The 18,974-nt window shown below is 36.3% G+C and overlaps 1 protein-coding gene across 6 annotated transcripts in view; it reads right to left on the bottom strand.

Moving 5' to 3' along the window:
* LOC103140701 (alpha-2-macroglobulin-like) overlaps positions 1-18,234 on the bottom strand; it is a 34,583-nt gene extending 16,349 nt beyond the window's left edge. Inside the window, exons 1-35 of one of the 6 annotated variants that reach the window (XM_016673374.1) lie at positions 17,983-18,234; positions 17,679-17,859; positions 17,391-17,547; positions 17,257-17,309; positions 16,634-16,654; positions 15,872-16,034; positions 15,704-15,788; positions 15,484-15,604; positions 15,075-15,192; positions 14,856-14,965; positions 14,366-14,533; positions 14,018-14,245; positions 13,053-13,116; positions 12,131-12,276; positions 11,215-11,364; positions 10,934-11,068; positions 10,744-10,825; positions 10,484-10,619; positions 9,569-9,794; positions 8,633-8,759; positions 8,081-8,202; positions 7,919-7,970; positions 6,924-7,007; positions 6,593-6,769; positions 5,761-5,836; positions 5,292-5,448; positions 4,629-4,703; positions 3,700-3,862; positions 3,424-3,611; positions 1,686-1,898; positions 1,197-1,315; positions 1,007-1,097; positions 835-903; positions 643-748; positions 7-560 (exon numbers count right to left, since the gene is read on the bottom strand). In XM_016673374.1, the coding sequence (XP_016528860.1) occupies positions 445-560; positions 643-748; positions 835-903; positions 1,007-1,097; positions 1,197-1,315; positions 1,686-1,898; positions 3,424-3,611; positions 3,700-3,862; positions 4,629-4,703; positions 5,292-5,448; positions 5,761-5,836; positions 6,593-6,769; positions 6,924-7,007; positions 7,919-7,970; positions 8,081-8,202; positions 8,633-8,759; positions 9,569-9,794; positions 10,484-10,619; positions 10,744-10,825; positions 10,934-11,068; positions 11,215-11,364; positions 12,131-12,276; positions 13,053-13,116; positions 14,018-14,245; positions 14,366-14,533; positions 14,856-14,965; positions 15,075-15,192; positions 15,484-15,604; positions 15,704-15,788; positions 15,872-16,034; positions 16,634-16,654; positions 17,257-17,309; positions 17,391-17,547; positions 17,679-17,859; positions 17,983-18,068 (4,365 nt within the window). In that variant the 5' untranslated portion in view covers positions 18,069-18,234 and the 3' untranslated portion in view covers positions 7-444. Of the gene's footprint in view, positions 1-6; positions 561-642; positions 749-834; positions 904-1,006; positions 1,098-1,196; positions 1,316-1,685; positions 1,899-3,423; positions 3,612-3,699; positions 3,863-4,628; positions 4,704-5,291; positions 5,449-5,760; positions 5,837-6,592; positions 6,770-6,923; positions 7,008-7,918; positions 7,971-8,080; positions 8,203-8,632; positions 8,760-9,563; positions 9,795-10,483; positions 10,620-10,743; positions 10,826-10,933; positions 11,069-11,214; positions 11,365-12,130; positions 12,277-13,052; positions 13,117-14,017; positions 14,246-14,365; positions 14,534-14,855; positions 14,966-15,074; positions 15,193-15,483; positions 15,605-15,703; positions 15,789-15,871; positions 16,035-16,633; positions 16,655-17,256; positions 17,310-17,390; positions 17,548-17,678; positions 17,860-17,982 lie in introns of those variants that run through there. The other 5 variants (XM_016673373.1, XM_016673376.1, XM_016673378.1 and 2 more) reach the window with 5 other exon arrangements.
* Between the last annotated feature and the right edge of the window lie 740 nt (positions 18,235-18,974).

Below are 18,974 nucleotides of genomic sequence, written 5' to 3'. Positions count from 1 at the left end.
AATACGCTCAGCCTGGAAAATATTATGCATTTTATTATGTCACTGATCAGACTCATCAGGTAACTCTGTTAAAAATTAAGTTGAAAAGCTAACATCTGGTTGAAAAAAATATAAAATCTTATCAAATCTTATTTTAAGATATTACGTTAACACTGTAGGACTGTACTACTTTTACTAAAGTTGATTATACTGTCAGAATGTTACACCAACCTGAATAGTATCTTAAGCTCTTATATTTTAAAACAGTTTATTTGATGTTCATTAATAAAAAGAAAAACTATATATTATAAGTATTTCTCCAACCTCATTGGGCAGGAGTTAGGTGACCTGTATTGACAAGACTATTGATGCCCTAACGTTTTATTTTCTGTAATAATACATGCATCTTTTATTGTACCCACAGGTGACTTTCCAGTCTCAATATGACTAAGCATAACGCTGTGACTAAGTGCCTTTCAGTAACAATAAAACTTCAAAGTTATTGATTATGGGTTGCTTAATAGACATGGTGCACTTCTTACCTTGATTAGCCACAATGTATTCCCTCTCAGCACGGTCAGCTACAAGGGAAAGATAGATATATAGAGTAAATATGTTTTCATTTCTCTAAGTGTGTAATGTGTTTTCTGTAAGAGGAATTACTGGGCTGGTAGTAGTCATAGAGGGCGATCACTGCTGGTTTGAGGTTCTGGACAGGGATCTGCTGTAGGAGAACCAAGCTGTGGTTCACTGGTGCCCCCTTTGTAAGCTAAAATCAAGACCAAAACAGAAATTTAACTCAGCGACCAATTCATCTGTCATCACGTCTTGTTCTGAGCTGCTGACTGGTCTCACCTCTGGTAAGTACACCACAACATGGCCCTCCTTGTGTTCAACCCGATCTACCAGCTGAGCTCCTTCAAGCTGTGAGGAGAAAACATTCAGCAGCCTTATTATTATCACTGTGAACTCAGGTCAGGTATTCTATCAACAACAGGTTTAGGTTAAAGTCACTGCTTTAACTCACATTCTTCAAAGACTGAGGGTCAGGGATAAATCCTGAGAGAAAGGCGATATCCAGGATCACCATGTTAGTACTGGCAGCTTCTCCATTGTACCTGGAACACAACAATAAATATGTCTTTGAAAGTGTAGAAATGTCCGCTATGCAGCCACAAGATCTGATTGATGCTCTGTTTCTGGTTTTTATGACCTACTGGGACACAAGCCTCAGGGTGACTTTGTGGGGTCTGTGAGACGAGTTGTACTCTGGTAAAACCTCCACATTCATTGTGGTGGCATTAGGAGGAGGTGGGATGTTGTAGTGTTGAGAAATCTGAACAACATTTGCAGAAGAGAGCTTATTAATCATTACAAAGTAAACTGTTGTACATTTTAAATTTTCCAGACTTTTCAGAGACAGAAATATGATCTATGAGCCATATTTACTTGTTAATTGTGACAGTTTTGGCTTCATTGCCCACACATTTAAAATTTTACAACAATATTTTAAATTTAAAGATGCTTGGTATGAGGGAATGCTGCAAGTCAATGACTCAATGCTTCCTTAGATAGAAACATTTTAATCTCAATGTACCTATAGGTGCAATTTGTTGTAAATCACTTGAACTGAATTAAAAATTACTTATCTTGATTTTAGTGAAAACAATATAACTTTCCTTCATAATGAGGATGCTGTGACTGACCTGTAACGAGGCACATGCAGTCCCCGTCACCTCCAGGCTGTACTTTCCTGTTACATTCTGCAGCATCTTCTCCTGGTACAGCAGTTTGTTGTGTGGGTTCACATCAAACATCAGCTGACCGCCGGGAGTCTGAACTGTCACTTTGCTGGAACCTTCAGGGCTGAACACCAGACTGGAGTAGAGGGACAGAGCCTGAAGAGCCACCACCGTGTCCTACAACACACAACGTACAAGATGACAGTACAATCAGGTGTCGGCTCAGAAGCACATGAGTTCTGATATTATCAAGTAGTTTTTATAGGCCATATGTAAAATACCGTCTTTAGAGGCCTTTCCAAATGCAACATTTTTGCTGAGCTTAAATCTTATTGTTGTCACATGTCACTGATCTACCAGTCTTGCTCATCCAACACTGGGCAGAAAATTAGAACTCAGCAAAGTTACGTGTTGTGGAAAAACTCTAATCTTGACCTTTCTACTTTGACTTACTTATTAAGAACGGATCTTGTCTGTTTATTTTAAATCAGGATGTGAAAGTAGACAGTTGTGAAATGTGTTTTCTCCCTTTATATGTTGCTGATGTTGTATAAAGAGGAAGCGAAAGTGTGTTTCATGCTAATAAAGATATAAAAAGCATGTCTGTATTGTGCAAGCTCTGTCTCCGTCTCTGAGAGTCTTCAGGATGCTGCCTCAGCTTCTTGAATAAATTAGTACAATGGCAAAGATGCATCTTCTGTCAAAATTATTGACTCTGTCCTATTTGAATAAATTTTCCCTGTCATTGAATAGGAAAATGTCCATAACAACAGAGAAGTAGGATTTAGTATTACGATATAATAAACAGCCCACTATTTAAATTTTTCTTAACTTTTGGGACTCTGTTGTCAATAAATGGCACCCTTGCTCTCTTTATTGTGTTAGTTTCTTTTTGTCTGAAGAAGAAGATGTGAAATGAATAAAAGAAGAAAAAATCTATGAGGGAGAGGTGCAATACTGGGTAATTTGGTATAGACTCCAAACCAACCAAATACAGGGCCTGTGTTAATTACATAGATACCAATACATTTTGTCATTCATGTTTTATATATCAACACCTTCAGGTGTTTTTCTGTTTGTCTTGGAATATTTTGATAAAACCTAGGATCAAATTTGAACAAATTTTATAACTGCCTACAAAATACTTTAACATAGTAACATGATAAACAGGAAAATAAAAAAGAGCCTCTTTTCCAAAGTAAATGAAGTCAAATAATAATTTGAAAGCAAATCAAAATAAAATATTTTTGAGACACTACAATACAAAAAGAAAATACAATTGTATAACACCAAGACAGATACTGAAACTAAAGTATTGATCCAAAATTGATACTAACACAGTATCCTTGATATTTTTGATCAATTCGTCCACCTTTAATGTTCAGCACGAGACAATAAATACAACCAAGAACCTGGTGAAAAAGAACCAAATTAGTTACAATTTGCTTATTCTGCTCATGCAAGATGAAAAAGATGCACTTCCTAAATAAACCTTTATAGCGACTCTGAATAGATACTGTGATAAAAGACTATATGTTTTGGGCCGCTGGAAGTACTAGGTCGCTTGGAAAATATCCAAAAACCAATAATTTGGATAATGACACATTCTACATGTTCTGTTTTCCCAGAGTAAGAATCTCATTATCTTTGGAACATGTAAATCCTTACAGTTTGAGGTAAAGCAGTGTTGACCTTACAATACCTGAGTGGAGGAGAATCCTCCATAATAGTTTTGCTGAGTTGTCAGCCACCGAACAATTGCTGAAGTGTAACCCAGGTCTTCAGCGGTGAGGGAGGAAAAGAGTTTGGCCAGCAGCACATAGGAGCTGATTTCCACAGACAGAGAGGCTGATGTCTCTATTGCTGTCTGAGACCAGTGGATGAAACTTCCTAAAGCCAAACATCCACAAACAACATGATTGAAGAGTTGTTCACTGTAATTAATTGATAATTCGCTTCCAATAAAAACCTGACTTACCATGTTTGATGGCAACTGAGTCGAGGTGCTGCAGGAGGTGATTTCTGGTCTCCATGTCTCCAGCCAGAGTGAAGACGTACGCCAGCAGAGCTGTAGTGTAGGTGTTGCTGAAGGTATTGATGGACTCTCTGAGGCACGACAGGCTCTGTTTCACCACATGATCCTTTGACAAAACAAAATAAATGTCCTCCATAAACACAGCTATCACTTTTCTTCTCAAGTATTCTCGAAATTGCTCAAATATCATCAATATATTACCATACAAACATAAGTCGTCTATGTAAATAAATATTACCATTGGTTTTGTAAAAATGACAACAGATCAGATGGTGATCAAATTACTAATCCCTGGGACATTATGAGTGGCCATGCACCCAGAAATTGTTGACCAGAAATCACTTTTATGACTTTGAAGAAGAAATAATTTTTCTGTTTTCTTTTATAATTTAGAACATTGTCATGTCAGTAATTTTTTCTAAATAATAAGTACCAAAGCCTAAAACAATAAAATTCTTCTTTTAATTGCTGTCAAACACTAACACTTTTTTAAAAATTTGATTTAAGATGACGCTTCAGTCTTATTTCCAGTCGGAATAAAGACGTTAGTTTGAATCTAAAGCTGTTAGAAGTATGCTAAAATTTGGCCTTGATGTTTTATTTGAACCTTTTAGTATAATCTGACACAATGTGGATTGGAAAAAAAAATCCTCAGCAATTTCAATCTCAATCATTTCTATGTTATCTTGTAACATATTTTGGTTAAATTTTAATCAGGATAATTTAACAAATAAAATAAAATACTATCTACTTATAATCAAATAGGTAAATCTTAATTATAGGATTTTTTTTTAATCACAGGTCGGGATTTGACATCCATAAACGTACAAGATGTAAAGTAAAAGAGCAAAGAATTTTTCAAATTTACTTACATTGGAGGACATTTTCATTTCCAACAAAGCAGCAGTTATGTAAGCACTTAATGTAACTTCATCAGATACACCACCCTGTGGAGATAAAATATCACAAGGATATCCTGTGATAACATGTTATCACAGGATAGTCACCATTCAAAGGTAAGCAAAGTCATGTGGTAGTTTTACAGAGCCTGCATGTTTTTAAGCAACAGCTCCATACATCTGGCTTGGAAAATTAACTTTGGTTTCAGTATTTAGATCTTTTCTGATTATGTTTTTTTTTACAATTACGCTTTAGCATGAAACATGAAAGTTCATAACATCTGGACTATATTATCCAACAACTATTGCACCCCAAATCTTCATTTGCATTATTGACAAAGCTGACACCAATTTTGTGATGATATATTCATCAGCAGTATGTTCTAGGCATTAAAACTTAAAATTACAGTGAATTCTATCACAATAATAAACATTTTTCAATCTTTTTATCTAAAGGACTTAACTGAAAAAGTTGTGAGTAGTTACTAACATTTTTGGTTATCAGTTCATTTCTCATGCCACTTTCTCCTTTGAAAGCTTTAACATAACATTTTGGGACAAGGTTAAGCATTCGAAATCTGTTCTTGTTCCATGTCACTGTGTCTGCAGCTAATTGTTCCTGGACTTTTAACATACTTTCATTCTGTTGTTAAAGAGCTTTCCTGACTGCTGAAAGCAGCCGGTGTCACGTTGCTTTTGTTTCAACCAAGTCTTTGACTGATCAAGTATTTCTGGGTCGATGTAGACAAAAGATTGAGCTTTGGAGAACGATCTCAGAACAAAAGCAGTCAGCCTGCAAAAAAGGAAGAAAAGAAATGTAGTATTTACTGAGTAAAACTGGTGGCATGATTAGAAATATTGGTATAAAACAAAAAATATATATTTTTTCTGAATTTATACAGTATTAATGAATACACAAGTTAACAAAAAATATTAAGAAATGTAAAAAAAAAATTCCTCATTTAAGGAGCATGTTTATGTTGATAAAATACTCAGGAGGAGATTCCTCACTTTCCTTAGGTGTCACTTTAATGACTTGTTCCGTGTAAATGGCGTGATTTGATTAATGTCAGAGTGTGTTCAGATTGGTTCGTGGTGTTCTCACCAGGTGTTTCCTGGTCCTGATCCAAATGTGCTATAAGCACCTTCACTGTCTTTGTAGTTCAGCTGTCTCTGGTAGCCTGTAGAACAGAAACAAATTTACACATGTAAAATATGAAGACGTCAACCTTCTAATTTCACTAAATGTTTCACATGTCTGTATATTTGAGGAGAAAACAAAGGTACCTTTTCATGTTTTGCTTTAAGGTTTTTAGTACTAGAAGGTTTTTAGTACTAGGATTTTGTACAAAGTTTTGAATTTCATTTTATATTTGTTAACTGTGCTCAGTTCAATTTCATATTAAGATTTAGAATATGCAGGTAAAAGAAAGATCTCATTGGTTTGAATCAGCAGAGGTGTCGGACATAATCCAGCTATAAGTAAATTTTTGACAGCTAACAGAAGGCTAAAGGTGAATAAAAGGTAGAAAGTAAAACATCAGATTCACTCATATTACTGTAATGGGATAGATTTGAGATTGGAGATCACAGGGGCATGAGCTCCATTTGGGTTGAGCAGACGCCCACTGCTGGCTGTGTTGGACAAATTCTGGAAAGTGGTTAATTTTTCATGTCATATTATTAGAAATATTTACTGCTGGACTGAGCAGACTAATATCCAGAAATGAGAGATGACATGCAGCAAGACATGGTGGTGCAGACTGAGCCGACAAATGAAGTGAAGCATTGACCATATATGCAAACATTTTAGGGTTGGTAAAATACAACTTGTACTTGTGCACCATTTTTGAATGTTTTTTTTTTTTATATATTTTTTTTAAGGAAAATATACTTGGTCCACATCTCACCATAACACAAGACATTTACCGACTTACCGCTGGTTAAGAAGCTGAACGCCTTTTCCTTAATAGCTGGGGTTAGCTGCTGTGAATTTTGTAGATATTCAAGGATGTAGATGTTGGGAGCCAGTAGGGCCATGTTCTGCTCCCCACATCCATAGGGCATCCGCAGCAGGTCATCAATGTTCTTCAGAGCGCGGCCCATAATGTCACCTGTGCAAAAATATACAAACAAAGCTCCCTCACTTGACTGACTATGACATATCTGTATTTAACTGAGTGAAAAATAAAACAGCAGATTTAAAAACATGTAAAGGTGCTTATGGTAGAACAGCAGTACGTGTGTTTAGTGAATAAAGCAGTTTACCCAGGACAGAGACAGCAACACGGCTCGATCCATCAATCACATTTTGAGGCAGCTGTATCTCTGCTTCCTCAGTCAGAGCTTCTCCTGAGTTTACACAAAAAAAATCATCATTTATGAGTGATAAACCTTAACAGAAGGCCAGTTTTAAAACAAAGTAATCATAGACCTGGTCAGTGAATCATGAATGTTTCTTATCTTATCATTGATATACAACTAATACTGGAATATTGAAAGCTCCAGCATTAGATGTAAGGCAGATCTAAAGTTGAAGAAATGAAAGGAATTTTGTGACATAAAGTCCTTTCATGTCTTTGTGCATTTGGATCAAGGATGTTGAATTCACAATGTTCTGCTGTCAGGGTGTAGAATATTACCTTTGATGTAACATCACTCTTTAATTTTATCTTTGTTTCCATATTAGTCAATTATTAGCCAAACTAATCAGAAACTAGGACATGTCATCAGTTTCACCTTTAATTTTCAAGCATCCAGCATGTCGAGGTGAATAATCCTGCGTTCCAGTTAACTCAGCAGATGGAACTCAGAGTTGGGCTTGATGTCAGACCCAAGGTAAAAGTGTTCTAGTAAAGAAGCTGGAATTTCAACATGGCAATGCCTATAGACAATGTCTGCAGTTACTCTTAGAAATACCGTTTACTTTCGATAAGCAAACATCACTTTTTAATTTGTTCAGTGCACGTGGTATTGATTTTAGACACACTCTTAAAAAGCACACAAACAAACAAAACAAAACAAAGAAAGAGATATACATTTAAATGGATACATTCAAAACAAAAATGAAACAGAACATAATCAATTGGTGTCACAATAAAAACAATGAAATTGTTTAACATATGTGGATTAGGGTACAGTATGGAATAGGGAAGTTAGGAACTTAAGACAGCACATTTTCCTTCACCATTGAAATAAATAGCAGATGTACAGCAATCTGAAATGAATGCAAAAATGTTCACATCCTTTTGTGACAGTCTGACCTTTTGGACAAAGAAACCAGTTGTGCGTCTTTACTTCCTCAACTCCTTCAGCCTGGGAGAGAGGTATAACTTAAAGTTAGTTAAAGTGTTAGTTTTCAATGTTTTAGGAAGTCAACAATGATTTAGGTGATTTTTTTTTAAACATAGTTTGTTTGGGCCAACCTTTACAATAAGAGGACGGGTTACAACATCGATGCGGCCTCTGTCTGGAACGCTCACAATCTCGTTGTTGCAAGAAGAGTGAGAAGGAACTGCCTCAGCAGTCACAGTCACATTCACAACCCCTAAAAAAACACATCAACTAAGATCAGTTATTCACATTCTGTACTCTTTGTCAAGAATCAAATTTTTGAGGCTAAAGTGGATTTTCTTGAATTTACTCAGATTAAACAGAGGTTCCGAATGGGAACAGACACACATTACACCTGTCTATCGACCTTCTATAACAGTGTTTCTCAACCCTGGTCCTCACTGTCCCCCTGTCCTGCATGTTTTAGGTATTTCTCTTCTGCCACACATTTGAATTGTATCTCTGGGTGATTAACTGGCTTTTGCAGCACTTGATGGTCATGCAATCATTTGAATAAGCTGTTCTGGAATAGAGGCACATCTAAAAAACATGCAGAGCAGGGGGGCGCTGAGGACCAGGTTTGAGAAACACTGATCTATAATAACTCATATTTAAAGTTGTAAGAATAAAAACCTTGTCCTCACCTAACACTGTGGGATTCATGGTCCAACTGAGGGTTTTCCGCTTGTTGGGACACAGACAGGATGTGTACTGGTCCCCAGAGAGGGGGGTGAGACTGTAATCTGAGGACGGGGCTGCATTTACTTTTATCTGTTAAAGAAAACAAGTTTGAAGCTCAGGACTCAGTGGATAAATCTGTCACTTTTACATTTTGTTTCTTTGGTATGATAAACGCTTGTCCGGTGTTTTTTCCTTCTTTGTCTTGATTATGCTTTAAAATATTACTCATTCTATGCTGGTAAAAAAAATGAAAACAGCTTTTTTTGTTGTCATTTTAAAATGAGAGGTGAGTGTATAATTTGTGTTTTCCCAGATCTCACCGTTAAAAGGTAATAGTTATGTTTTTACAACTCCCCACAAGCAGCTGTACAGAGTGAGTAGAGCATTTCATTGCATCTTAAAACCCCTAATAACAGGTCTGTCAGCAACAAGACAGTTTCAAGGGCTCTTCAGCAAAATGATATAATATGGTAATCTATTATGAAGCAAGTGACATTACATTTTATCAAATGCCATCATCAAAATAATCAAGAAAAGAATATACCTACTATAACTGGTTGTCACAGATTTCTTGGACATATTGAAGTAGTATTTTACAATTGTCTAGCATATCTCACCCCATCACCTACGTGACTACTACGGAAGCAGCCAAAATGTGGTTTTTCAATGAATAATGTCTAAAATACTTTTGCAAATACACTTTCCTTTCAGGCTAACATTTGTTTCAGACTTACATCTTCTGACAGAATTCTCAACAACAACAACAACAACAACAAAAATTAAACTAAAAAAATTTTTTTTTAAAATAAATTACCCCTAAATCTTTAACCACAGCTAAACTTTACACTGTCAGTAGAATTACTAAGAAGACGTCATATACTATATAAATCAACCCTCACCATAATGCATTTAGTCAGGTAGTTGAAGACGGTTGCCTTCAGCTCAAAGTTCTCCCCCCGGATGATGGAGTAGGGCAGGGTGAGCTCCAGGAAGAAAGGCTGGAAGACAGTGAGATTCTGACGAGGAGCCAAACCAAAACCTTGAGGGGACAAACAGAAAGTCTCCGTCTCCCAGGTGGTGATGGTGTCTGGGACAGTGAGGGACACATTCTTGGTTCCAGAAGATCTGGATCAACAGATACAGAAATGTATTGGGTTAAGCTTTAGATCACACTTAATTGTGATAAAGGATAATACACAGCTTCTATCATCTACTCTATAATTCTCAGGTTCTAAGGAAAAACCTGTCACATATAAGACAAAAATAATGATTCTTCTCCTGTGAGCTCCCTACTCTGCTCCTTCAGACTAGCCATCAGAAATTAGCAAACACCTGGTAGAATTGTACTTCTACTAACCTCATAACACAAGCTACTTCTCAGTGCAAAGCTGGTTTAAATAATAATAATAATAATAATAATAATACTAATAATAATAATAATAATAAACATTGTTAACGGATTAATAGAGGAGCAATGTTACAAAATCAAATGCCTTTTAAGTCATATTTGACATATATAGCATTTGCATAACAACTAAAGGAACATAGTTACTTGATTGTGCTACAACATTGCATTATGTGACTAGAAAATACATAATACTACTGCCCCTTTAAGTTACCCACACAGGCCAGCGGGGCATCCAAGCACCCAAGAAAAGGATTTGGAGACATTAAAATGTTGTTTCTCAATTACGTCCTTACAGTTAACCAGAAATGCAAACTGCTCATGTTAATTGAATAAAATGTAGATGGCTGGACAATATGTCCATTGTATATAGGCTGAATTATTATTACCATTACTTCTAAAGTCTCACCCTGTTTCCACGATGTCCCATATCCAGGTCTCAGGGAAGAAAGTGCGAACTGTTTCCACTGGTTGTGGAACCATAGCAGGTCGTGAACCTGCTTCACCTCTCACAGCCATTGGTAAACTAGATCCTTTTAATGGGACTTAAAGAACCAGAAGAAAGAGAAACAGACCTTATAAACAGTGGTACACTCCCCCCCACCCTCCATTTTAGAAGTGAATTCAAAAACTGTCCTATTTGACAGCTGTGAAGTTATCACAACATACCATAATCATATTCTCTCCCCTTGAATTTAAGACATATGGGTATGCCCATCAGCAAATTTGTTGCTGTTTTCAGTCCTACTCTCTACACAGTTTTAGACAAACAACAAAAAATACATAGAATAATATGTTTTAAATGACGTATATTTACTGTAAAACATTTTGAATTGTATGTTTGTTGTACATTTGGTACCTGGAAAACTATATTGGCTTTCTCTGTTTCAGCAGGTGAAAAATATCTCTTCATCCTCACATTCCAGCATTTTTTGGGATCGTGAACCTTATATGGTATATATAATATTTTCCTGACAGGAAGCAATGCAAAAATCTGTGGAAAAAGAACATGGTTTAGAGCTGGGAAGTGTTCAGTAACTTTGCTTTGGGGAAAAAAGAGCTTAAGAGCTTCACTTTTATTTAAAAACATAACCATAGATAGTATGTCTCTGAAGGAGGCTAAATGTTGTTAGCTGTCACCCTGTCTTCATCCAGAGACTTTCCAGGCTCCTTGATGAGGACGCTCTGATCGATGGCACTGACGCCACACAGGGAGTCAGGCTGGGCCGTCAGCTGCAGCTTCGTCTCCTCTCCTGGAACAGCCGGTGATGGAGAAAACTCCACCGACACCTGATGAGGACACAACATTTACAGTTGGAACCAGACGTTTTCACACAAAGAATAAAATGCCACATTCAACTTTTTTTTTTCTCACCGTCTAAACTTAAATCTGACTAAACTTCTCCCGTTTCTAGAATTAGTAAAATTACTTCTACCCGTTAAATGTCACAATATTGAGAGAAAGAATATGCCAGAGATTTAAATCAAAAGTTTACTTTCAGAATAATTAATGTCTCTTTAAGCCATGAGGGACAGACCAGATGATGATGTCATAACTTTGGAAGCTTCTTATAGGTTAACTGACACATTTGAGTTAAGTGGAGGCACACCTGGGTGTATTTAAGACCATATCTGAAACAAACTGCTTCATGTTTTGACAAATAAGAAAGAAAAAAAAAATCAACCACGATAACAGGAACAGAACTTTAGTCTGGTTGAAGATATTATTTGGCATTTAGCAAATATGTTTTTTTTTGTTGTTGTTTTTTTTTAAATTATTCTAACTGACCTAAAACAAGAAAGGTTTGGTCTGATTTAACTTCAGACAGAAGAAAACAAGTGAATGTGTCTTTTTATTTGGTGTATCTAATTCAACTGTAACACTATTTACCCAATAAATTGTCTTATTCTGAATAAAAGTTTTATGTTGTAGTGTAAAACAAGTGACGTGCTTAGCACAAAATATGTTGCTTCTTTAGAAGTTAATATAAGGACTATGTCATAATGCTGGTGGTGTCTTTTATATTTGGCGCAGCTCGTTCTCTTATTTGCTGACCTTATTGCTGAAGCATTTTTCTGTTGAGAACTCGGCATTGTGAGCAATCATGTTCTGGTTGGAGAGGACAGCGTAAGCCACAACCTGGATCACAGGTGCCATGTCTGGAGACACGTGCAGCTTGAAGGACACCACGCCTTCATTCACTGGAAGAGAAAAAAATAACATCCAATTGTTAGACATGCTATGAGGGATTGCTGCATTTATGTACTTTCTATGGACAAAATTAATTACATTTATAAATTAATTTCCTTGGATTTTTGCTGATGTAGTTGGGAAGAGTTTAAACCTGGATGATCAGTTTACAACTTTAACTTTAAGATGTTGTTTTTCCTTTTCCATTTTGTCACCTGCTTATGTTTTGCCTTGGAAGCCCTTAAGCGGTGCTGACAAGGCATTGGTGTGTTCAATCAGCCTCAAGGGAAAAAAGATCAGGCCAACTGTGTTTCCATCGACCTTAAAATTCTGCAAATTGGAATTGTGAAAACAAATTTGCTTCATCGAAACATGGAAACTAAAATAGAAACAAAAAACACATTTTTCAATTAAAAGTGTTTGTGCTATGTTGAGTTTATTTTTTATCAAAAATTGTTGCATTTGGCAGCTCGTTGGACGGTGCGCAACTGGCTCTACCAAAGGTCTCACAACATTGCACACTTCATCAAAATTTTCCCTTAAAACTCCCCATATGTTACGAAGCAACTCCCAAGTTTGAGGGGTTTGTGGCTCCAATGACTCTATTAAATAATTCCCACCTAACATGACGGGGTTTTTTTTCTTTTTGGTGTGTATATTATGCTGTCATTTTGAGTCCAAAAGGTGTTTCTTTGTCCTCAAAGCTAACACTAAAAATGATCATCCAAGCATTCTAAAATTAAAATCTGAAATGTTTTGAATCTATGAAGACTTGGTCTTTACACACCTGGTTTATCTTCCACTTGAACTTGTGTTTGTCCTCCTCTGTCAATAGTTCCTCTATATAAGACCTGAGGATTTTTAGCGGAAATTAATGCAATGCATGGTTGTTATGCAAATAACAGGAATAATAAGAACAGCTGACTTGTTGGTGCTCTATTGAATTGAGCTGCTGACTATGTAGATCATTGGAGTCCCGTGAACTCCAATTCATGTTCAAGAAACCAATTAAGGATGATCTGGCCTTTTGCAATATGAACAGTTCCGAATACCAGTTAGTTTTGACCCCAAACCTAAGAAAAACATTTTTTTTTCAGTGCCATTCTTCATCCCAGCATGCATCAAAGTTCAAAGTATTAAAATGGCTTAGCCAGAGTTCAAAACTAAGTCTGATAAAGTCTGATAAGGTGTTTAGTTTAGATGTGAATAATCTACTCATCTGCTGTGTATCGTCCATGTGATTACAGGGTAACACGTCCATAATAGAAACCCACATATCCCACAACTGAGATTCAGGAATTTGAGACAAGTCAAAGTCTTCTGATAGACATCACACTACAAAGCAACACTGTGTTTGAAAGTATAAAGAGAAGCATCATTCTAGGTTGAGCCTTTAATATTATTTAATTTAATTGAGCCATATGGTAATGCCATGACTATTTGTATCTAAATGGTTATATCAAAATTCAATTATTCTGTTTGTTGTTGTTGTTGGGTTTCTTTTTGTCTCTTTTGTGTCACATACTGTACAGGAACACTTTTACAGATCACAATGAAATACATTCTTTGACTACTTAGAAGAAGGTAATGCTGTGCTGAATTGAAAAAAAGCAATGCTCTTAATAAATCAGTTTTTTCTTTATCTCACAGCTGTCTGAGAGTTGCTAAGCTTTGACTTGCAACTGTCAGCTACAATCAATTTTAAAACTTATTTAAAAATCTTCAGTGGTGATAACCAGAGAAACTACTCACCAGGTACATGATGTTCACAGATGCCTGTGATTCAAGCACAAAAGTGTAATTAATGGCGATTTCCACCTCTTTGTCACACAGAAGTGTTGTTTTGCTCTTTTCTATCTTCAGTGAGCTGGTAGGTTTAGTATCAGCAGAGGGAGGTTGAAACTGCAAAACTACATGACGCTCTGAGGGAATGTAAGCCGTTCTACTTGGAGGAAACCTCAATCTTGGTAAACTGCTCACCTGATTATAGAAAAACATATTACAGACAGAGCTGATGGTGGTTGGAAGATAAACCAAAATTGTATTTTACTGTTCTTGTAGTGCACTTTAACTGCAAGTTGAGAGCCATGATTTACTTACACCAAAGAAAATATCTCCAACAAAAGTGTCTGTGCTGACAGTGAAAGTGGCAAAACCACTGGAGTCAGTTGTGAGGTTCTGCAGTAAGCGTGAAGACCAAACATGACCCTCAATCAAGTACAGCGTCATGTTATTAATGGGCATCCCATTGAAGTCAACAGCCTTGACCTGTTGAAAGTACAATTGTGTGGTAAAAATAGTGCAATGACCACCGTTCAGAAATGTAATACATTTCTTGTTGTTTTGATTTTTTTGTCACATTTAAATGTTTCAGATTTAAATCAAACAAATTTTAAAATGAAAGATAGCTTGAGTAAATAGAGAATGCAGTTTTCAATTGATGATTCATTAAGGTAACCTATCCAAAGGTTATCCTTGTCTGAAATTAACATTTGTTTGATGGGCTAACATTTAACTGGGACAAATAAGCAAAGTCCATGAAGTCTGTAAAGAGAGAAATAATTTTTTCACTGCTCTGAATTATTCTTACTTTCCCTTCCAAATTTGAGCCTTTGACATACATCTTGGGAAGATCAACAAAAGCCAGCTTTCCAATAACATTTGAAAGTTGTATTTTCATCATTTGAGAGTGTGAAACACCTGAAAGTAAAAAAGAAAAACAAAAACGATATGATTGTCATATCTGAAGAATTATTCCGAAAAACTCTGCTTTAAAAAAGGAAGAGTCGAGTACCGTAGCTGGACTTACCTGTTCCCTCCTCTTCCACGGTGGCACTTATATCAAGTCTATTTTTTACTAAGTTTGGTCTAATTTTGGTGAAACTTGACATTTTAAATTCAAATGTAGTACAGCCTGTTGTGTCCATCTAAAAAGAAAAAGCGAAGAAAAAAAAATAATTGAGATGAATACAACAAACGGTAGAAACAATCTTTTTAGACTGATGTTTTCTGTGAAATGACAGACTAACATCCTGGTCCAATCAGCAATAAAGAGGTTAGAATTTTTAACTTGTAGTGTTTGTCTTTAGATTTAAATTATTGCATGCACATGTGATAATTATTTGTCAATCTATTAATATTTGTTTTTAGCATTATTTATGTCGTGTGCATTTTGGTATAGATACCTTTAGGTACAGTATAAATGTGGGTAACCTTACCTGCTTTGTCATTGTCTCACAGGGAGGCGTTATCTGAAGTTCCTCTAGATTTCTAGACTGCTCAAGAGGTCGGCACACCTTCACTGTAACATTTCCTGGTACTGGCTGTCCGTATGTGTACCTGGTTAAATTAGAACAGATTCATCAACAGAGAATAACTGTATTATTATTAGTTTTTAAGTTCTGATATTTACTTACTAGAAAAAAAAACATTACTTACTTTGAACATACTTTAGTTTCAAACTCTTTCTGCACAATACAGATTTCTTCTTTTACATTCATGTTTACATCAAATTTGGGCAAGACTGAACACATGAACGGTACATGTTACCAGGTAGATTTTAAGAGAAAAGATTTTCTTAAAAAAAAGAAAAGATTTCTAACATACCATATTTCTCCACTTTAAAGGGGTGATAGTTCTTATGTCCACTGACTGTCACTATGATGTTGTACGATCCTTCACGGGCTTCAGAGTTTAAGGAATATGAGAGCTGCAGTATTTTGGTGGATGTTTCATTGAGCCACTGTCCGATTCTGTTCTGGTTCGGATCCTGTTCGGTCAGATAAAAAACAATGAGACACTATACATGTCGGATGACCTGTCAGGGCCCTTCAGGCATTTCAATAAGGGCCTATTTATTAAATTAATTATTGGATAATAAATAAAATTACATTATTGTATTTCAATGTCTTTTATAATCATTAATTAATTATTTTCTAATGAAGAAAATCAACCAATCATTAGGCAATGAATCTCTGTTGCTTGGCAGAAAAACATCTCACAGCTGTCTGTGAGTCCTGCAACTATAAAATGCACTTAAAAAGTTGAAAGTAAAACTGAAATATGTGGATAACAGGTATTATCTGCAATGGACACCTGTGGGGTAAAAAAGATAAAATACTTTGTTGTCTACATAAATGGAAAATTGGCTTAAATAATCTGTCAGATTCCTCCCATAAGAACAACATGTCATGCTATACACAAACGTTCCTCAAAATAATTGAAAAAGAAAACTAAAATGTGATCTGCACTGTGTTGTTTCCTTCTAATTGCAGAGCTGGATAGTTGCCATGAATGAAGAAATACCAGCTGTCGCAACAGCAACAAAAACAACTAAACCTACAAGTTAAGCAGTTTGTATTTGCTTACCTTTAGTTCAATGACCCCGTACTGTTGGACAAAGAGAGGAAAAAGAAAAGTCTGAGTCAAGCAAAAATGAGAATAATATGGAAAGTTTCATTATCATTATCTGGTGCAAGTTATTCAGTTTCATGCCTTAGACTGACAGCCTCATTTGGTTATGTTAGACAAAGAAAGAAACTGATTTTAGAAACCTGTTTTAAACAGCTACTGGCTCAAACCATTGATCGTTCAGCAGACTGACTGTAGATATTGCAGATCTTTAGTTAAGCAGCACACATGGCTACATCACCCATCACCCTCACCAAATAATTTTAAAAAGAAAAGCTATGAAGACACAATGAAAATGCTTCTGGTAGCAAACCAGGCTGGCCAGGGTAGCCATGAAGGTTTGAGATCAGAAACAACATTTTCTGAAAACGACTGGTAGATTGGATATATTTCACATTCCCATGTCTTTTTTGAAATGATTTGAAAGTATTTTGTCTTTGGACTCCTAATCGTGTATGTTTAAACATTAACATGACCCACTTCTAGGGGGTGTGCAGTATTTGAACAGTGATCAAATAAACCCTTTGATTTGTTTACATTCTACATGGATTTTTTTTAAACAATAATATTTAGCCACTTACCAGCTGATTTATTGGTCTGAACTTTGCATCCATTGAGACCACTCTGAAATGAACTACGAGAAGTTTTCAGATCATATGGATGTTTTAGGTAAACAGCATTAACTTGTCAAAGTTAATGCTGGTAACCCAATTACCTGTCTGTCCAGGGAGGTAGATTGGTTTGTCTGTTTGGATTAAGGTCATGGGTTGGTAGGTTTTGATTAGGACTTTCCTGACTTCTTCTGAGTAAAATGTGTTTCCTCTTACTTGCACCTCCAATGTCTGCACCTCTTCTTTTTTCACTAAAGGGACCTGTGTCAACAAAAATTTTGGAATGATGTGAAACATGAAACTCTTGCTCGTAACACAATGTTATCTTTGAAACAATAGATGGTTGCTTGTTATTGAAAAGCATGCAGTGCCACGTTTTCTTGAAAGTTGACCTGAAACTGAATGATTTCAAGAAACTCCTCCGTAGAGGTCTTCTCAAGAAGGATGGTGTTGTTTTCTTGAGACCTCAAAAAGACGGTCATGGTCAGAGTCTCGTTGGGCTCCATGAGACTCGCACAGAATCTTGTCTGAGCTCCAGCTTCAAGGACAGCAGGAATGGTCACCATGTAATATCTGCAGATAGTGAACATGCAGCTGTAATTTCAGTGGTCTGAATCCTCTCGGGAGTGGAAAACTACCACAATTTCTATTCAAATTAATTATAAACATATTTCTGAAAAGTTCATATAAACTCACGGATTGGCCAAGGTTGGACCAACACATGTTGCACAAAAGACGACCCACAGAATCCATGTCCACATCTGGTTCCCAGGATGACCCATGTCTGACTGCACTGATCCTCTGAGTTACTTTCTATCAAACAGCTGCAGATAACAACACCCCCGCCTACCTTCACTCTCACAGTGCAAACCTTCTACACACCATGTGTGTTTCTCCTGCAGGTATCTAGAAAATAACTCATTCATAAATGCTACAAACAGATGTTTGCTTTAATCATTAGAGTAAATACCAGATAAGAGAAGTTTAACAAAGTTTGTACTAAGTCAAATAAATATATTTGCAATTATGAAACTTGAAACCAAACTAAATTTAGCCTTTTAAATAAAATAATAAGGGAACTGAACTTAAAGTGAAATGAGAGCCAATCATCTGTTTACTCTCTGTTTACTCTGTTGCAAAGTCAATGTGGCTGTAACTGTCTATGTGTCAATTGTGAGACAGAAAACACCTCTTGGCTGTTTAAACAAAACTTGTTGGAATGTTCATTTCTTCTTCTTTTACTGGTTTTAATTGTCTAGATTTTTCCATATAAATTAGTGAGTGGGTTATACAGGTGCACAGTTAGTAGCACTGCTGCCTAGCAGCAAGGGCAGCTGTCTTTCTGCGTGGAGTTTGCATGTTCTCCCTGTGCATACGTGGGTTCTCTCTGGGTACTCCAGCTTCCTTTTAAAAATACCTTATCAATCCCAAATGAAATGAAAATGAAAAGTAAATGATGTGACTAACACTATCCAAGTTTCTTCAGTCATTGTAGATGCTAATGGCTGTGGACAAGAAGGATCTCCTGTAGCTGTCGGTACTACAACCTATCTGAGAAGCCTCTGACTGAAGACATTCTGTTAAAGGACAGTGTCATAAAGGGGATGTCCTGGGTGGTCCATTATGTCCAGCATTGCGGTGAGGCTCTAAAACAGTAAATGTGTGTGTGTGTGTGTGTCTGTATATAT

The sequence above is a fragment of the Poecilia formosa genome, unplaced genomic scaffold (assembly GCF_000485575.1).
Source record: "Poecilia formosa unplaced genomic scaffold, Poecilia_formosa-5.1.2 Scaffold74, whole genome shotgun sequence".
In the NCBI taxonomy this organism is placed as follows: Eukaryota; Metazoa; Chordata; class Actinopteri; order Cyprinodontiformes; family Poeciliidae; genus Poecilia; species Poecilia formosa.
The sequence above is the reverse complement of the archived record's forward strand: the minus strand, read 5'-3'. Positions and strand labels throughout refer to the sequence as shown.